The sequence below is a fragment of the Arctopsyche grandis genome, chromosome 12 (assembly GCF_051622035.1).
Source record: "Arctopsyche grandis isolate Sample6627 chromosome 12, ASM5162203v2, whole genome shotgun sequence".
In the NCBI taxonomy this organism is placed as follows: Eukaryota; Metazoa; Arthropoda; class Insecta; order Trichoptera; family Hydropsychidae; genus Arctopsyche; species Arctopsyche grandis.
The window spans coordinates 6,637,312-6,659,785 of NC_135366.1; the positions used below are offsets into that span (position 1 = coordinate 6,637,312).

Consider the following 22,474-nt stretch of genomic DNA (forward strand, 5'->3'; position numbering starts at 1 on the left):
TAGAAACAATACGATATAAAAAAAATAATAAAATTTGAAATTGAGCAATGTTACTATTCGAGATTATTTTCAGTTCAACGTACGCCTTTTAACTGTAATAATATACATAATACGATGGCTCAATATATAATATTTAACAAAACATAGGGTAGTTTAGATGTAATAAATCATGCCATACAATCATTAATCAAACCCCCCCCTTTCCTTCCTGGATGATATTACGATGTATAAAATAATCCTTTAATTATTTCGAGAACAGCTTGTAAAGCATTCCAGTACATAACATTTCATAAATGTTAACAAAACCTTTAGGTTGAAATTTGCCTGCAAATAATAGAATCCCTGACTGCGAAACATACTTACATACATATATGTATGTATGTAATATTGGGTTTTTTATTATACATATGTATGTACGGTGACCATATATTTTTTTCAGAAAATAAAGGACATCAAAATAAAGAATCGTAAAAAAGTTTATAACACTTATTATAAAAAAACAATTACCGCTCGAATTAGTACGTTTGGATTAAAAAAAAATATTGAGAAACTAATCAATCTAGTAAAAATTGTATAGTAAATACAAAGTAAATATGTGTATAAAAAGGAAATTTCTAGCATTTAAAATTCGCTAGATTATCAATTATAAGTATTTTAAAGCATTAAAATAAATATTTTTGACGGCTAAAATTTGCTAGATAACTAATTATTTTAAAGTAATAAAAAAATCACAATCAATAAGAAAAACATCCGACTATTGATTCCAATACTCATTTTTGGCATAGCAATACTAAATTTCGAGTTAAAGACTGCACAAACCAAAATACTGTTAAAATTGCACATTTTTTAAGCGCTCATATCGTAAACAAAAGGAAACCAACAAAAAACATAGTAACGATGAATTGTATCTTTAAATATTTCGACGTTAATATTTTTATCGATAGTCGATATTACAAAATAAATGACCTAAGGGCAATTTTAGAAAATAAATAAATCTATAGACATCTAAATATAAGACCTATGGTCAACGTTAATATATGGCATATTTTGTTCCTGATCTCTGAGAATCAGCAGACAAATATCTCCACGTCACCTTTATATACAGTAATTAAATATGTAAATACCTTGCACAAAGCGACACCAGTCTCCAGTCGGTCCATGAAGTTGTAAACGTTGATCATCAACTCCGGATATAGCGTGTTGAGCCATTCGGCCAAGTCCTCTTTCATCGCGTACAGATACTCCTCTGAGGATTTGAAAGGTCTGAAAGACCTGGCTTCGATCATAACGGCCATCTTGAGGCGATTTAGACACGTGCGTCGGAGGAGGAAGCGAAATTGAACCGAAAAATTGAAAAACTAAGTCCGAAACGTCAAGAAAATGTCATCACGGGATCGATTTGCGACGATCTATCGATCGATGCTTTCAAGCATCGTATCCTTCACTATTCAGTTTATTCTGGTTGATCGTCCGTCTGATTTAATATTTGCAGGCGATTTTTGTATCTATAAACAAACAAAAAAAATGTATTATTGAAAAGTTTAAAAGCAAACATACACATGTACATTAAATGTATGTAACACGGAAGAGCAAACAAATGATTTGTACACGTCAAAATGCATCGCGCTCATTGTATCGCATCGACGAAGGAAAAAAAATGTAATAATTACAACAATTTGTATATTTTAATGATGTACAGATTTGATTGATGGCCACACTCTTTCAACGGCAATGGTAAACCTTTGGCGTGCGGGAATTTTAGCACGGATGAATTTGGACGCAAAATATAAACTAATCGAATAAATTTGTTTCAAAAGAAGTTGAAAATTACATAATCTAATATATAATTTCGAAAGAGACTTTGTATGTATGTAACTATGTAAGTATTTTTGGTTGGGAACGTTTGGTTTGGTTTCTATGACGACGATTCAATTTTTTTTTCAATTCAAATAAATTAAATAAAAAAACAAATGAAAATTTACTATTAGATTTTAATTTGCTTATGTTTAACTATTTTTTTATTATCTTTGTATTAGCTGTAAGTTTCTCTCTGTAAATAAAATAAAATAAAATAGATTCGCCATGTTTAAGCTGTTTATATTACAAATACTGAGCGAAGCCGGGTAAAACAACTAGTTATTATATATATAAAAACGGACGCGATGTTTGTATATATATGTGGGTATGTGCGAGTGCGTGGACAAATATGGAGACTTCAAAAAAACAAATTTTAGAATACCGGGAGTATACGTTATGCATAGGGATGTAGCGTGATGACCGATCGTGTTGAGGAGACACGGGGAAGCGGGGTAGCGAGGAAGTAGGGACCTGAGCGTCTGACATGTGCTCCTGATATTGAGCGCCTGAGTTGGAACGGGTGGCGTCAGCGTCAGATGCGGGGGAGCGTACACCCATCCACGAAGCCATACACACATCCATTCATTAAGTCGACGCGGGCGAACGGCGAGCGTTTAATGAGTGCTCGACTTTTTACTATTAAAATCAACGGGTACAACACTAGTATATTTTCTAATATATAATTTCGAAGGGGCTTTGTATGTACTATGTATTTATGTATGTATGTAACTAATGTTGGTTCGTAGAAAAACAAATGAATATTCAAATAAATTTAAATAAAATAAAACTATTCAAATAAATGTATTAAAATGTTTACTATTAGATTGGCCATGTTTAAGCGGTTTATATTACAAATACCGAGCGAAGCCGGGTAAAAACACTAGTATGTATATAATATTAACGATTGACCCTTCGGGCGGCAATAATGCAGCGTCGCAACAAAATTGCATCGTAAAATATGAATGAACCAAATTAAAAATACGATTCGAAATGTTATCGTATGTACTTACTTTAATTATAATTAAAAATATTTTACTAAAGCTCGCACCTTAAGGCGCTTTGCAGTGAAATTTTCGACTTAAGGGGCAATTTAAAATGTCATTATATACAAATTCTGCAAATATACTTCATACAATTTAAACAAATACGTGCATATAATACTTTCTCAAAATTATTTTTAGTTATTGTTTCTTTGTCATAATTAGACGGTCGATTCCTGAACACACGCGTTCAAACATTGCAAAATAAATAAAATGCAGAGAGTATATAAGTGGATGACCAGACAACTGAACGCATGAAAAAAGAAGATTTTTTATTTTATTTATGTTTATTAAATACTACATATGTATTTAAAAAATTTGCGGGTTGTCTATAAGTTCACACGTTGCTGTGTCAACAGCCATGTGTTCAATTGTCGTACCTTCAGTAGTTGTGTGTTCTCTTGCCATGCGTTCAGTTGCTTTAAAACCGACATTTGAGAAAACCGTGCAATGTTGCCAGTATGTATTGAGAATTATACTCAAATTTGAGAATGTCATCTGTTCATTTTACATATCTACGTCAAATCAAATCCCGGCAAAAAAGAGCGCTGGGCTAACCTTGATTGAAAAGAATTTATTTGGAGGTGTTTCTGCAGTGCTGCTGGTCAGACTTGGATATTTGTGACTTCAAGACGATCGTTTCCTATCAGAGTTTACCAATTTATCTGATTTCTTTGTTGAAGCGGTTCCTCATCAATTTTGCAAAACCATTCGACCCACTGTGTCACTACTTGAATACCATTTCAAAATTATAATCTATAAATTTATTTATGTATCTAATATATAATTTCGAAAGAGACTTTGTATGCATATATGTAACTATCGTTGGTTCGTAGAATCCATGATGTTAATTTTAATTTAAAAAAAAACAATAAATTTATATAAAATAAAAATATTCAGATAAATTTAATAAAATGTTTACTATTAGATTAGCCATGTTTAAGCGGTTTATATCACAAATACCGAGCGAAGCCGGGTAAAACCACTAGTAATCTTATAAAGTTAAATATCATAGGTGTCGCTAAATAAGGTGACCACTAGTACTGATTTTACCAGGACAGTACTGGTTTTTTGGGTATCTGTCCTGGTAAGTCGTGAGATAAAACCAGTACACTTTTGTATGTGATAGAAATTTTATCTAATAGATGGATAAATATATAAATTCTTTGGCGAAGATGATGTCTCCTACAAAAATATTGGAAAATTAGTCAAATGTTGTTTCCATTTATCAGGAACAAATGCACCAGCCAAAGGATTTTTTACTTTGATATGCAGTGATAAAACGAAATTCAATGTTGCAACCTTAAAATGTTTGCTAATGACTTAGTGTATAATTTCAACCAGTCTTGTGTAGAATTTTATGAGATCATTAAATAAAATGAATTCATTTTTAAATTTGGAAAAAATGGCCACCTAACGCTCAAGTATATTACATATACATATTTATATATTTGGTAAATGGCAAAAATAATTTAACAACAAAAATAAACGACCACTTAGGGTTGATGGAACTGTACGAAATTCTTATTCATTTTTCATTAAAAGCTTTCATAAAAAAGATATGAATTTTCAGTATTACACGACCGTTTGTTTGCAAGCGAAAAAAATTAATTTAAAATAACGATTGAAGAAGAAGCGTGAGCAAACAACACTTCACTCAAAATTTTTAAGACAATTTATAATGCAAGCAGTACATATGTATGTATGTAATATATGTAAAGCTCTTATATGTACAATATTATATCATTGAAAAAAAATAACGCAAACACATAATATTCAAATACATTTTCAACATCAAACTCATCGCAATTGTAAATCAAACATGATGAAATTTATCATCGGATGAGTTTTACTTTGCAGTTTTCCTTTTGGTAAATCGTCATATTTAGCAACGGACTATTTTGCATTTAAAAAGGCGATACTTTCGCTTTTTCTCTATACGAAAACGAAACCAGAAAAGCATCCATGCAAGATTATTATGCCAAGTTGTCGAGTTGCAAACCAGTTTGCGCGAAACTCGCGCATTATGCGAAGCACTTTATTATTATGACGGCGACCTTGCGAATTTTTCACAATGTATTATTTATGCACTCATACGCAAAAAATGCACACAGATGTATATTTCTGAATTTATGGTAATAATTAAGGAGCTGAATGCTAACAAGAAAAACCTCCGCGTCTCGCACTAAATCGAGCGATTCATTGAATGATTTTTTTTCGAGATCACTATCCTTGCCATGAATGCAATCGCTGTTGCAAAACTGAAAATCGAAATCGATTGAAGAATGCAATAACTCGGAAAAAATGCTAAAATTACTCAACACGTTAACACAATCATCGCTGAAAATTTTATATTATATTATAATACACATGCAAATTAAATTTAAATTAATATCATAGTTAATTGCCAATTGATTAATAAAACTATATATGTTACATCTATAATGATAAAGCAATTAAACTAAATTAATTAACAAATAAGTATTAAGTGCAATATCGAGTCGTAAATTTAAGTGTATTTGTAATGGAAATATTCATCATATGTACTCAAAAACGATTAAATTCAATTTCAAATATGAAGAGAAGAAGTTTAAAATAATCACAGAAAGATTTTTCCTTAAAAAAAATTAACACATTAAAATCATACATTTATTTTGACAATATTATTAATGAGTCAAAGTAAATATACACATATATTTTTATCAAAATAAATTATAACATTGTGGAATTCTCAAGCAATGCTTCTTTCTTGTTTTAATTTCAAATGCCTTTATTCCAAAATATAATTAAAAGATCATATGAAACGCGAATGGCAATGAAGAAATTTAGCATACATAATAGAAATATATTAATTAGCGTCAAGAAAAATAAAATTAATGAATAAATCAATTTGTCTATCCATTTTCGTCCGTTACGAAGTCGATGATGATAAATCATGAATATTTATCACACCGCGTATTATTACGCAATTCGATACGATTATTCTTTTTTTTACGAGAACTAACTACTGTTACTCATCATCATCGTTAAACGAATCGTTGCATTTTTTCCCCTTAATTATAAAACAAACGGAATCATATATAAATCATCAACAACAACAAAATAACGTAACAGTACAGATAAATAATTCAAAATGAAAAAAACACAGCCGGCCACGAATAGGGTTAACGAAAACGAAAAAAAAAATTCTCATTAATAGCACTGGTGTCACATTTCGCAAATCCGGGACAATTTTATGATTGCGAATTTCCCCCGAGGCCATAAAACCAATTTATGTAATGGGGTGCAAAAAATGGGGATACATATATCTCATACCCTATTTGTATTGCAGTACGTTGCGTTTCGATCTCTTCAACGCTCTGGATATCCCTTTAAAGGGGCAATTTATTATGCGAAGGATTGCATTTAAGCACTCGATAACATTGAACATTTTATTAGTTTATGCACACGGCAATAAATACGAAAGGGAATAAATGCATAAACGCAGGTGAAATTATCGAACAAGAGACACTTCCGTGTGGTATAAAATCGACAATATCTAGATAATTCTATAGCTTCAGAACAAATGTGTGAAAATAATGTTCCGTTCAATTTAATGTCTGCGATAAATCTAAAATGACAGAAATAATATATTGACATTAGACGTTTACTGGAAGGGTTCCGTAAACATAATACATAATAATAATAAAAAATTAGATTAAATTGAGCAGTTTGTTTCTACATACATACATACATAACAAAAGTCAAATTTTGATTTTAATATTATGTCAAATTCACACATTAATTCAATTCAATTTAATCCCACATACATATATGTAGGATTAAACACTTTGACCCAATTAAGCAACGACCCCAAATATACATTGTATGTATACTATGTACAAAGCTTTTTGAATATTTGCAAATTAAAATCTACATATAATATGTATCTCCATTAACGCATGGCATAATTAACCAGAATTACATACATACATATTTATTTAATAGAATTATACATATAAAATTACACAACCGTGATTGTTCACAAATAAATGCATGAACACTTTACCAACCCAACTTAATTAAAGTAATATAATGATTTGTGCACTGTCAAATATTCTACAGAACGTATTGACACGGTTGCTCTTTATACAGAACAAATTTTCAAAATATATAAGTATATCAAAGGTTATATTTTTGACGAAAGTTTTTTTTATACACATATACTCAAACATTGAACTGATAAATTTTTCATAGTACCATGACAGATCATCCTAAACTGGCACAATGGCTAAACGTGTACAAATCCAAACACATTATACAACGTAAGTGTAGAAACATTGATTAAAAACCGCAAGCGAATGCATGCTTGCAACAATCAACACATTTGATTCGAGAGAGGATCATTTTATTGGAACCGTCACAACCAGGGGCGGCTCGTCCAAAGGAGCGCTGGTGCGGTGAATTAACAATAAATTCGAATATGTCAAAATTTAAAAATATATATATATCCGATACATGTAATTGCAGTAAAATAACCGAAAATCACAAAAAATATTTTAAAAAAAAAAAGGTATTTTTTAAAAGCTATGCGTTTTCTACACTGGGTAGGACAATAATACACACAATTGTTCCCGCCGAGCCTGGTGCGTCAACGATTTATTTCGAGTGTTCGTTTTATTTTGCACTCCTATTGAATTATCTGCCGCTACTTCCTACTGCTACTGCTGTTACTTCCCTTCTACATCTACGCCACGTTATACATATTCTATAAATATGTTAAAATGAACCAAAGAATACTTTACGGACTTGCTGGTTACATGCAGTTTCCAGTACGTGCTGTGCTAGTATGAATATACATACCTTTAACCATTTGCGAAAGCAAATATCACCATATTCCAAGTTTTTTTTTAATATTTAACATCCAAGAAATAATATCCAAAATATATTTATCAGCAATTTAACTCCCCTTTCGTACACGCACATCACGACTCCCAAATGTGTGATAAAACACGACAGCACGTTAATTATATTCATACGTACATACTTGACCGTTTTCATTTATCTCGAAATCGATACAAACACTACGCACAATTGCGCAAAAAAATCGCACCCGAAATTAAGTGTTAACGACAACACACATACACATGCACACAGACACGCAATATTATAAATAAAGCCGTTAAGAAACACTTTCGATGAGTCGAGAGAAGTTTAAACGTTCGGATATAATAATATACCGAAAGAGCACACTCGTGTGCATGTGCATTACATATTGTTACGAAACGCGCGCACATTATGCGATTTAACTTCTTCACGCCTCGCTCGTCTCATACACAGCCATACATACATATATTTGTATGGATATGGTATGTAGCGGTAATCGAATTCACACTCGTCTCGAGAGATAAATAAACCGTTAAAAGTGCGGGTGTGACACGACAGTGCATTACGCTGCACAAAATTATAATACGAATGCACACAGATGCATTATTTCGGCATGCATACATATGTACATACATGGTGTCTGTAGCGTATCCGTCTTGATATCTGATATGATTATTTTTCTCTGCGCATATGAATGTGCACGTTTTTAGTGAAGGTGGGTTCAACCCTAACATAATTCGTGCCCGAGTTGATATTGCCGAAGCGGATCCACTAAAAGCAAATATTGCAAATATTGTTTAACTAATCTAATTAAATTAAGTAGATAACAAATGCATATGTATTTAACCACTTCAGAGATAGTGATAAAGTGTTCTTGAAACTTTCATCGATTAGATAAAAGGTTCGAGTGATTTAGGGCGAAAACACACTGAGTGGTATGAGAAGTCACGTCCCTGGCCTGTAAACTGTGGGTGTTCCACAAACCGAATTCGGGTGTAGTTGCACGTGCAGAATGCATACATTTGGTAGGTCGCACGTGAATGCATATCCATATGCAACCGACAAGTTTCTCCTACGTTTCTTCAAATGTGAGATTCATCGTTATCGAGCAATGTCAAGCAAGTATAAAATATCACCGAAAACACTCCAGGGACTGTGTACTATGTATGTATGTATGTATGTATATGGGCTAGGGGTGTTTAAAAGTATCTAAAACAACACGTACAACGTACCACTTAGTGTGTTTTCGCCCTTACTATTTCATTATCTGCCGTTCTATAAATAAATATAAAAAAATATGTCGGTACAAATATTATGTGTAGCATATCTTGCAATCAATTTTTATGATCAAATTTGTATATCCTAAAGCAAAACCTATGGTATTAAAACTAACTACTAGTTTCTCCCCTAACTAATATTATTGGTATGATGCACTCAAAACTATGTCGAGGGAATCCAAAATATGTAGTTGCAATATTTCACACGATTCCTTTCGATAATTTCACTGTTGTTTATTTACCGGGCAAAGATTAAATATAACTACATAAAATAAAAATTTCTAAATTCAAATGTCATCCTAACCACGAAAGACAACTATGTATAAGGACAACAACTTAGCGAAAAACAAAAACAAACTTATCGGAAGCCAAATCAGCAATTTTGCAATTGATAAAACTAACTACTTTGTATATGGATGAATCTGAGTTGAATTAATAGGGATAATATATTAAATTGTCTTTATATGAGAATTAAATAAAATTCCACTTAGAAAAGTCATATTTTGACTATACTTGTGGATTAATAACAAAAATTCGTTTATTTTATCGAGGTTAGCCAGTTATCAATAGATAGAAACAATTTAATATATTATCCCTATTTAATTCTCAGATAAAGACAATTAAATATATTATCCCCATTAATTCAACTCAGATTCGTGTAAATACGAGTAAATACTAGTACGAGCTTTTAGCTCGCAATTTTACCGATTTAAAATTCGGCAAACTTCCGAGGGTTTACCCTTTTACCCAATTAACAAAACCCTTTTAAACGAAAACAAAAAATAGTGTGGCCAGAACACAATCCCAATAAACATGTTTCAATAGAAAATACTCCATATAAAAAAGTATTAACAGTGGGAAAAAATCCCAAGTGAAAATACGTACTTTTGACTTTTGATTTACATAAACTGGACGAATACTTAGAGAGATGTGAAAGCTGAAAAGTACTACAAATGAAAGATAAAATACCCGACTATAGATTCCAATATTCATTTTGAACAGGAAATCGACAAATTTTGAGACATCGACCGAACAACACCAAGATATAGAAAAATCGCGCGATTTAAAAAAGACATATATTTCCGAATCTCGAGCCAATCAACATTTGTTATTACCAGATTCGTGTTCACTGGGTTCGTGTTCATAGATCTATAAGAAAAGTCATATCTTGCCTCTGAACCAAAAAAAAATCGTCATTTATCGAACAGTATTATTCGTCACAAAGCGATCGCCCAAAAGTCACTAAAATCACTATAACGGAACATCTGGCAGCCGAAAAGTTCACCATAGTAATGATAACAATTATTACATAGATTACCCAAACACAATCTGCATAGATCATCGACTTTAGAAAGTCTTTAATTAATATTATGTATTAGATGTATTATGAGCATTTATAAGAATTGTAAATAGGTTTTTGAGCTCTTTTTCCCATTATGCGGTACATTAACATTAGAATAATATAATACTATGATTACTAACAAATTTAAATTTAAATTGTAAAATAGTAAATGATCAGTAGATCAGTAGCTATTAAAATAGATATAAGATGTATTGTGAACATAATTAAGTAATAATAAAAAGCATTTAAAAATCAACATCAAATATGTAACTATCATACTAACGAGAAATCAAGTGCCAAATCTTCTGTATTCGCGATTTTCAAGGCAAAAATTGTCTTTTGGGCGATCGTGATGTGACTAATAATCCAATTAGCGTATTGGAGAGGCCATCGAGCAGTGGACGGCTGTAAATGATGATGATGATGTAACATGAAACAATTATATTTTTATTGATTTGTAACATACATATACATGAGTATTCAAGTGGGAAAAAAACTTCCTACTTGAAAGCGAAAAATTCCCCTACTGAATTTATTTCAACATACGTCCTTCGAGCGTTATCACGAAAACCGTTCGAGCTTCAACAGGAAAAATAAGAAAAACATGCAGAAATTCCTCGACATTTCCCACACGATTGTTAACCGCATTCCATGCAACGATGGGTCACACTATTATATCTATACGACAAATTGAATTGGACTCTAAACGCGCTTTAATACAGTTAAGCACTGCTTCGAATTGCGCAAGAGAAAATCAAGTGTCACTCTCACACACACACTCACATGCGCTTACGATTGAGGCTTTATTAACATAACTGTACAAAATTCAAATGACGCTAAATATGAATAAGTGACTTGCGTCTTTATGTCGACCGAACACAAACCGGAGGACGGAAAAAAAACCTATAAAAATGCATAAATAAATAAACGGCGCATTGGGAATCGGAACGGTTAACATTTGATTTGAAATGAAAACTATTTGGTGACAATCCGAGTCAACTCGATTGTGTACTTTAAATATTTAACCCGATTCACATGTGTATATAATAATAAATATTTGTATAGAACGGGCCGGGTTACAAGTAACGGAAAGATCTATTGCAAGTGGTCCAGTGATGATGTAACTTTTTTCAGCACACAAACGATACACACATACATATGTACAGAACAGCAACTAGAAAAAAATGATTTCATTTTAATTTTCTAATAAAAAAATTGTATATATTGTAAAATTGTATATGTGTAAAAATATAAATGACGTGAAGATCTTAAAAGAATTTATATTCTAACTCATATTCTCAAAACCAAATATAAAATTCAAATCAAATTAACCACTGAATCGTGGAGGTTAAACTGAACAAAATTGCTACACCTTCCCGTGAAGTTAAAACGCAGAATAGTACGGCACGGTATGCCTAAATAGACTCCAACTGTGAATGGGCGTGTCATATGTCATTGTTCATTCGTACGATCTTATTACTTCGCCAACTTTCTTCTATGTTTCTTCAAATATTTATTTATTTAAAGTATTTACAACTACAATAGTATAATAATAAAAAAACTAATACAACAATATCAAAAAAACTATAAACTAATAAAATAAATTATACTTGACCATTTATTCATTTGGAGGTGTTTTGAGGCTACCAAACTTATGTCAATATAAAGAAAATGTATCACCGAAAACACTTCAGGTGGTGAGTTTTAACCTGGCATAGATCAGGCGTGTTAGATTTTTTTTTACATATGCAAAACTAAATAAATCACGTGCCGCGTACTACTATGTGTGTCTGCACCCTTAAGTGACTCCTAAGGGCGGCACATTTCGAGGGGCGGCAAACCAAAGATGTCGAGACTGACTGTAATTGTTATAAATAATATGTCATTAAAAAATCATCAACTGATCTATAAGAATTCATCCTAATTTCTTTCTTCGATATGTATGTATTTCAAATACATTTAAAGATATTTGTGCAACTTATTAAGTATTTATGAAATACCATAGTTGATTTTGATTTTTAAATGCTTTTTATTATTACTAAATTATGTTCACAATACATCTTATATCTATTTTAATAGCTACTGATCTACTGATCATTTTCTACTTTACAATTTTAATTTAATTTTGTAAGTAATCATAGTATTATATTATTCTAATATTAATGTACGGCATAATAGGAAAAACAAATCAAAAACCTATTTACAATTCTTAAAATACCATAGTTAAATTTTCATGTACGTATGTTCATACATATTGCAAAAAAAAATTAAAAACGGTTCCTAATTTTTTTTGAACATTTCAAAAAGTACTATTTCTCTCACATGACATGTCGAAACAATTTCAAAAGATTAAAACCAACATTTCAATTCAAATCTGTGCTTTTTTTTATTGAACGATCAAAAAAAAAACATTAATGAACCAAATCCTACCATTAATTACAAACCCACTCCATACTTTCTAATAAAATTACATACACATGCATATTGCGTGTAAATGTAGGATTATAATGACGAGGGTTACAATACATATAATATCTCACAACAACTTTGACAGCCTCTCTGACGAAGGTCCATCTCGAGGACGACAATGATCGCGTGGACACGTCAACAAACCACAACGACTAAGAGGACGACACCTCGATATTTTGATTGATATTGAAGAATCGAATATGTCATGGGTAAAATCACTATATATATTATATATTATATACAATATTACTATCAACGCGTGGCCTTTCGATAAGAGGGTAATCAATACATTTTTGGGACGACATGACGAAATCGATTCGAGGTTTCGATGCACGTCAAAACCTATCGTCAAGTTGAGTGGAAACAATCGCTGACTGTGTGTGTATGTACTTGAGAAAATGTATTTTTTGATTATAATAAAATTGACACAATTCACAGAACGGAAACGGAAATCACATACACGCGAGAGTACATATTACATATTTGCAAATTGCATTGTGAAACAATTAAAATATAATATTAAAAATTGATCGATTAAAAAAAAGCATATTATGCGCAATATACAGTGACAATCAACTATCTAATATATAATTTCGAAAGAGACTTTGTAACTATAGTTAGGTGAGAAACGAAAACAAGTCAAAGTTTCCATTAGGACAACTAAATTCGCCTCCTGCCCGGCGTTGGATTCTGGTATACATATAATTTCGAAAGAGACTTAGTATATTGTATGTTTGTTTGTTCGTCAGTCAATTTAATAAAAAAGACATGAATATTCAAATAAATTTAATAAAATGTTTACTATAAGATGAGTAATGTTTAAGCGGCTTATATTACAAATACCGAGCGAAGCCGGGTAAAACCACTGGTATTTTTTAATTTAATAAAATATATTGCATATACGAATACTTCGTCTTGTAATTAATTTGTATTCGGTTGAGGCTCATTTATTTGTCTGATGCGTTTTCCAGGCCTGATACATATGTAAATGGTAAAACATATGTTAAACTATGTAGGCTCATTCCATCATGCATGCATTAATAGCTCAATATATATGTATGTATGTACATATGTTTGTATATGCAGACGACCGGAAATCATCTGATGGAATGATTTTTCTCGAGGCGGTTTTGATTTGTTGTAAATCAATCTCAAATGAGTACATAGACGCAGATTCGTCGGGCAATCAGTTGGTCAATTTGTCGCAACGACGATCGGTGCGATTTATTTTTTTTAATAAATACTATTACACCATGTTTCAACTAGTCTCCAATATTATTGAAATAAATCCACTAATAAATTAAAATTTAATAATTTCTTTATAAAAAAATCATGAATTTAGATTATATTATATGTAAGTGAAATCGTTGAATTGCACGAATTTTGATGTGTTGTGGCCAAAACCGATTGTTTACCATTTTTATTCTCATTTTTTTTTATTGTAATTGATTTGCTTGTGTATGAAATTCATACACTTACACTATGGATGTACTAACTTTTTATTTATATCTATTTCATTACCAATAATTCAATAAATTGGGTTACATATCAATTTGTAGTGATATTTTTAATTCTTTCGATTTTTTACATTTTTTTATAATTTTACACGTTGGCAAGAAAAGTCGATCTTACCAAAATCCAGCTAGACAAACGTCTCGTTCTCAAACGAAAGACTTCAGACTGTTTTCATTAAATTATTTAAGTCTTTCAGACTGTATCCATTGATGGATGGTGACCACCATATTAAGGGCTTTATTGGTTTATAGATTTCATTGACCTTTAAAAAGGCTTTAATAATAATGCAATTGTCAAACTTGGTACTTTTTAACAATAGGCTTGCGATCGTGTTAAAAGTCAGTCCGCGTTCGGGTTTTTCAATGACTCAAAGTATTTTTAGGCAATTTCGCTTAAGCTTACATAATTGCGGTAAATTGCAAGTCATTCATTAAACTTTGATTTTTTCACTATATATGATTTCAAAGTTATGTTTGAGAAAAGAATTCTCCAAAACGAATTAACCAACTTGAGCTAGCGTAAACAGCAATGTCTACGATAGACAAATCGCATCGACTGTGGGCCCGATTAAAGACATACATAAATTTATCTATCAAATAAATAAAACATTTAAACTTTATCTATAGGATTACTTACGCAGACAATTCGAACACAAAACCGAATTTCGGATTATTGGAAAAGTGACGTAGATAGAACGCACGATTAAATTGATAAAATCACAAACGTACTTAAGTAAAAAACGAATCTCGAACAAAATACTTGAAATTTGTCGCCCTTGAGCAATACCTATGATATTAAATTTGTATTTTAAATTTTGAAATCATATTCAAATAGTGGTGACATATGTACATAGATAGTTTCTACAACAAAATCAGATAAAATGGCAAACTCTGATTGGAAAAGATCAACATAGATTCACAAATATCCAATTCTGACCAGCAGCACTACAGAAATACTCTGATTTAATTGTTTTCAATCGAGATCAACCCACGGGATCGAACACGGCAACCCCTCGATGGTTAGCATTAACGCACCAAGCAATGCTACTGTCTAATATTTACTATCCTAAAGAAAATACTATGGAAACCATGAAAATACTATGTTTCCGCCAATATTAAAAATATTGCAAGATTGTTTCGTTTGTAAATTCTTTTCATTGTGTCCACTATAACTGAGCAGATTTGCTCGGTGGTTGGGCTTTTGCCGAGCACCGAGAGGCACCGGGTTCGATCCCGTGAGTTGACCTCGATTGAAAATAATTTATTCCGAGTATATAAGTAATACTGCTGGTCAGACTTGGATATTTGTGACTCCAGGTCGATCGTTTCCTATCAGAGTTTGCCATTTTTTCTGATGTCATTATTGAAACGGTTCTTCGATTAAAAATTGGCTAAAAACCTTCCTACCTACTGTGTCACCACTATTTGAGTATGATTAACGTACAATAAAATTTATGTACAAGTTAAAATTCACAGAATTTCGAGTTTTCCGTGTATCGTAATACAGTGACTTGTGTAATAAAAATGCTGCATTGTTTGTAATTGGAAAAGAAAGCGCATTTGAGTTTACCTGTTAGGCCTTCCTGATATATATGTATATACAATGTATAATAAAAAAACTTTGCACCGCAACAGATTTAAACCGTTTCATTCTAAACACTAATATATAATTACAGCCTTAGGCGCGAACAAATTATACATATGTATCATATTATTATACAACCGAAAGTGTGAGAAATTAATACACCAATTAACAACACAATAATTCGAATATACGTATATTATAATAATCACACGTTCGATTAATTAGTGCGGCCGTGTGAAGCGTATCGATCGATCGAGAACCAATTATACATTACCATTGTGTGTGCTTTTGATTTTTTTTTTTTAATTTTATTATTATTTAATTCGCTTCTCACTCTCGCGAAATTGGGAGAGTCGAGAAAGTCGGGGCCTTTATTTGTTTAATGCCTCTTATCGTTATTGCCGTTTTGTGGCCGTCGAAATGGGACAAAAAGAGCCTAGTGCTACAACCTCTGGCCATGTGAAAATTGTTCCGATTCCGGCACGCACGCCGCCAATTGACTACCACAGCCTCCGGCTATGTGACTCACTGCCTAAACGTATGGGCCCAGGGGTCAACAATCACCGAACTTAGAACGCGACACATTTTCCAAAAAACGCCAATTACATATGTACAATCGGTCTTGTAAGGTGCTTTTGACTCTCACACATTGGTCAATTCGATAGCTCAATTTGCGTATGAAAATATATGTATATTTAAATTTTGAATTACAATATCGAGGGATCAGAATCGAGTGCGTCGATTCGAGCCGATGCAATTGTGCGAAAAAATATGTGAATCAATTCGTTGCGACACACGCCAATGGATCCATTCAATTTCTCAACTTTTATATTTGAATTTCTCAAATAAAAATTGGTCGATCTACATATTTCACACGATGATAAAATAAATTTTTGGGTCAAACATGTACACAAATTTTCCTTATTCGTTCATTCATATTTGCGTGCGCTTCTAGGCTTATTTTTTTTCTTTTGTCTAATTTTCGTCCATTATTTTTAACCATATGACCCGTCCATTGCCATTTCAATCTCTCCACTGTGTCAATAATTCTAATAGCACTGTTCGACACGAAAAATGTTTCAGAGACGGGATATGACTTTTCTTATAGATCTATGCCCAGTAAACACAAATCTGGTAATAAAAAGTGTTGATTGGCTCGAGATTAGGAGATATATGTGTTTTTTAAATCGCGCGATTTTTCTATATCTTGGTGTTGTTCGGTCGATCTCTCAAAATCTGTTAATTTTCTGTTCAAAATGAATATTGGAATCTAGAGTCGGGTATTTTATCTTTCATTTGTAGTACTTTTCAGCTTTCAAACCTCTCTAAGTAGTCGTCCAGTTCAAATCAAAAGTCAAAATTACGTATTTTCACTTGTGATTTTTTCCCACTGTTAATACTATATTATATTGAGTATTTTCTATTGAAACATGTTTATTAGGATAGTGTTCTGGCCACACTATTTTTTGATTTCGTTTAAAAGGGTTAATTGGATGTGTGGTGAATTTTAAACCGGTAAAATTGTGACCAAAAACTTCGTAATAGTAGAGCACAAATTTGTGTTGTGTGCGCTGCATCATTGAACGCTGCATCATGTGCGTCATTGTATACAACGATATAGTGGTCACAAACTTTTTTCAGTGTGTTTTTAAATAATTTTGTAATGAAATAATTAGAAGGATTTGAATTTAATAATATATTTATTGAAAATAAAAACAAAAATCAAAATGAAATTAAATATGAAGATAATGAACATTTCAAAGATAAATAAAAAATAAAAAATAAAAAAATGAAAAATGAAATGTTCATTATCTTCATATTTAATTTCATTTTGATTTTTGTTTTTATTTTCAATAAATATATTATTAAATTCAAATCGTATTCAATAAATATATGAAATATATACAGATAAATTTGCAATCTCTAATAGGATACGACTGACCTACGATTGTCACATATATCCAAGGTCTGACCAGCAGTTTACAGATATACTCGGAATAAATTATTTTCATCAGCACTGAATCGGGGATCGAACCCCTGAACTCTCGTTTTGCTAGCATTATTTGCTAACCACTCGCCTATGTTGCTGTTTTTAGAAAACGTTACAATGTGTGAACTTGTTTTTATATCTACTTTTTTTTAAATATCTTGAATTGAATTGAATTTATTTTGATCGAATGATATTTTTTTCATAAAATACTAAATGTAATATCTAAACAATTTTAATTTTAATAAATCAACATTTATGTACATCTAAAATACAAACCGCTGCTGGATGAAGGCCTTCATGCATCCATCTTCCTTGCGGCCTTCCTTTCACGCTTTTACATTCTATCGGGTACCATTCCAGCTCTTCTTTTGTCCACCTTTCATTCATACATCCTTACGTACGTGTACGTGATCCGTCCATTGCCATTTCAATCTCTTCAACCTCTCCACTACATCAACTACCCTTGTCATACTTCTCACCCACGTATTGCATTTCCTATCTCTCTTCGTTATACCGAGCATATATGTACACGGTTACATATTTCAATTTCGAGAAATAATGTGACAAAAATATCAAAGATAGTCACCTTCATTCAAATCGTTGTCAGTACACACGATAGTAAAGTAAATATTTCTTGATGATAGACATATGTATGTTTACATTATATATGTATACATACGTACTTACATATGTATACATACGTACGAATTATACAAACAAATTTCAAGTACACAAATAAATTATCGAACTTTGGCATTAGCAGAGATAACGACCGTAACACGCGCATTCACCGAAACGATATCCAATAAATATTAAATAAAAAAAAAAAAAAAAAAAAAACGATTTACGGATTTCATACACCTATTAGTGCCCCTTCGCTTTGGTGAATTACGACCGAAAAACACGCGAATTTTCGCGCGAGCGAGAAATTTCGTCTTTCCGTAAAGAGCCAGCACTACACATATATAGGTGTCCGACGTTGGGAAATGCAAAATAAAGCAATAAATAAGATGTAACGCGAATAAAAATGAGTCTGAAAAGGTGCACGGATGATTCACCCGGTCGGTGGTTGTGCCGAGTGTGGCAACTCCAATGAATCATTAGCATTTTAGAACACGCTAAAGCCCGAACGCGATATTTTGACGAGTGGATGAGGAATTTTTCCGAGTAAATTGACTTTTCCATTCTATATTTGCACACTTGCAACGGTACGAATAAAAAATGAAGTGTGGCGGACGTGTCGGAATCATCGCGATCACATATCGAACTCGGTGAAATCCTGCGAAAAATGCGGATTTCCCCTCTTTTTTCCGGATGCGCGCACGAAAAATCGAAAAAAAATCACCAAAGATACGATTCAAGGAAACTTTCGAGGGTTTCGCGTTAATTTAGGTTATTTATATCGGAATAGTCGATGCGATACAGCGCGAGACTTGCGAGAACCGAGCATGCTGTCGCATTCGTGCAATGTGCTGTAACATTGTAAGGACGTTTTTAATTATTTCTTATTTAACTATATAATATCATATCATATACATATAATATCGCTATTATGTGTGTCTGTGTAAAATAACGCTCGCCGTACTATAATAGTCGTTGTACATCTGTACGTCACAGCTAAAACACTGCCAACAAAACGTACGAATATAATACGAATTCAATAAAAGAAAAAAATCTATATATATTTATATACTGTTTGTTACCAATGTTTCCTCAATTGAAAATTTATTTAATGAATATATTTATATATTTTTTACAGGTAGCTTTTACCATTTTTTATCATATTAAACAATTAAATATAAATATTAAATTAAATATATTTAAAAGGTATTTGAAAAAAATTCGACCGCGTGAGGATCGAACACAATTCATTTAATTTTTTTTTATTTAATAACTTAATATGCAAAAAACCCATGCGATGATATTTCATCGGGTACAACGCTAGTTATTACAATACAATTCAATGCAAGGTCTTTAATAATATATGTAACTGTAAGTTTTGCTGCCCATAAGATGACGTTGACAATTACTTTTATCGTCTAAATAAAAAATATAAATTTCCATTAATATAAAATATTAACGTATTCCACAAATAAATAAATAATATAAAAAATTTACGTATTTTATATTAAAATTTTATTTATGTAAATATTTCAAAATACGAAACACGAACTCAAAAATAACAAAAAATAAAATTAGCGATATAATAATAATGCACATATGTAACAAATAAATATTATATTATTATATCAATATCATAACCAATCTTTTAAGTAGCCTATTGAATCAATAGATAAAATTAACAATAATAAAATAGATAAACTTTGATCTCATAAATATTAAATCACAACATATGTAAATAAAAGCAACTACGTTAAATATTGCCTTATTGGATCGATTTCACTTTTTGATACATACATAATACACGTATAATACAAAAGCAAAAAAATAGGCAGTTGATTGCTGAAAGAGATGATAGGCTGAATATATACAATAGTATATTAGATAGTAATGAAAATCTTTGCAGACTGAATCGAATCGGTCTGGCGGACAGACAACAATACCTTTTTTGCAACAATGTCTCTGTGTCTAAAAAACGAGTAGTAGGTAATTTCGCGAAAAAACAATCGCTCAAAATTTTTACTTCGATACCATCATTACCCTTCATGATAGCACAGCACACACACACACATCAATTAAAACTAGTATTGTTCTTTGGGCGAAAGTTTTTCCACAGAATCTCGAATCTCTTACGTACATTTTGTGTGAATTTCGCCGTCAGTTCATTCATGTCCGTTGATAAGACGACAATTAGAATAAAAAAAAAGTACACAAATTCTACAATTTCGCCGGCGATCTCTATCAAAAAATCGAATTACGTTAGAAACAAACAAAACATTTTCCAACCGTGCGAAAATCCGTCGATGAAATAACACAATACAATGTTTTTATAACGCAAAATAAACGCACGAAAGGGAAACCGTTCTAGATTACATGCGTGTACAAAATCAGCTGTTCGGAAAGAGTATGTATGCCAATTCCAAAATCGATACTCACCACCGGGGGCGAAACGTCGCCGCTTATGCCTGAAAATTTCGGCCAACCTGTCGTCCCCTTTCGCTCCTCCCCTCGCGGAGAACACTTCAAACTAGCACTGGCGAAAATGCACAAGGGCCTAAAAACGGCGTTCGTAGAGAATTCGAAACGCTTGCTGAAAAACCGTTTGAAATTTTGAAAAAATTCAACAGCCAAATCGGACTTCGAGATGGCTCTCGTCGGAACACTACCGAAGCGCGCGGTCGTCCGTTTGATTTTCGTTTGAATTTATTTACTTTGTATGTGATTATTTGATGGAAACATGCATTTGACAGTTAGCTTCTCGGAGCGCCGCAAAAACACGACCGAACGGAACGCTGCGCGTTCGCGCACTGACTGCTCGTCGTTGACGAACATCAGTCCAAAAAGCGAAGCGCGCAATACGACACCTAATTACCATACGAGCTTAGGTACAGTCGTGCGCACATTTATAAAGCACCAACACAAACCAAATAAAAATCTAATATATTATTTCGAAAGAGACTTTGTACATATATAAGGTTTAAAGTTTTTTTGGTGGGAGCATCGAAAACAAATCAATGTTTCTATAACAACGTTATCGATATTTATTTATTTTTATGCAATTTCGCTATAGTGACTTTACAGATTAGCTCCAAGTCGTCACTATGGCTACACAAAAAAGAAAATTATAAAACAAATATTAAATATAAAATTATAAAAATATAAAATATAAAATGCTACGGATCCCAAACTAAACAATCCCTCAACCAGATCAGTATATTTCAGATTGAACAAATCCAAACCAATAGAAATACGCTTGAGGAGGTTCATGAATATTATTTTTATTCGATTCAAATAATCTAATATATAATTTCTAAAGAGCCTTTGTATGTATGGCTTAAAGGTTTGGGTGGGAGCATCGAAAACAAATCAAAGTTTCTTTGACGACGATATCGACATGGTTGAATATTATTTTTTTTCAATTAAAATAAATTTAATAAAAAAACAAATTAATTGTTTTGCCATATTTAAGCTGTTTATATTACAAATGCCGAGCGAAGCCGGGTAAGACCACTAGTAATTTTATTTTTATTTGTTACATACATATGTATATATTTGTTACATACATATGTATATAATGTTATTTCATTCAACATAAACACTCACCTCAGAGGTCACACGCTTAGACTCCAAAAAGATAAATCTAATAAATTGATCAGAGATACATTCTTTTCTAACAGAGTGGTTTCAGTTTGGAATAGTCTTCCCAACGATTTAGTAACCTCTATTAATATTAATATTTTTAAGAATAAACTTGATACTTTTTTTAAAACCAAAGGATTTTTGTGATTCTTCTTTCCCATAATCATATTTCTGTATTTTTATCTTTTTTTGTTTATTTATTTTATATTTTTTTTTCTTCTCTTATTTTATTTTATTTTAATATTGTTTTTTTTTTAATGTATTTTAATTTTTC

General features: G+C 31.8%; 1 protein-coding gene across 1 annotated transcript in view; it reads right to left on the minus strand.

The window, feature by feature from the left end:
- The window catches only part of LOC143920054 (GAS2-like protein pickled eggs), a 159,068-nt gene extending 137,698 nt beyond the window's left edge, over positions 1 to 21,370 (minus strand). Inside the window, exons 1-2 of the mRNA XM_077442740.1 lie at positions 20,998 to 21,370; positions 1,125 to 1,505 (exon numbers count right to left, since the gene is read on the minus strand). Coding sequence (XP_077298866.1) covers positions 1,125 to 1,295 — 171 coding nt within the window. The 5' untranslated portion in view covers positions 1,296 to 1,505; positions 20,998 to 21,370. The remainder of the gene's footprint in view (positions 1 to 1,124; positions 1,506 to 20,997) is intronic.
- Between the last annotated feature and the right edge of the window lie 1,104 nt (positions 21,371 to 22,474).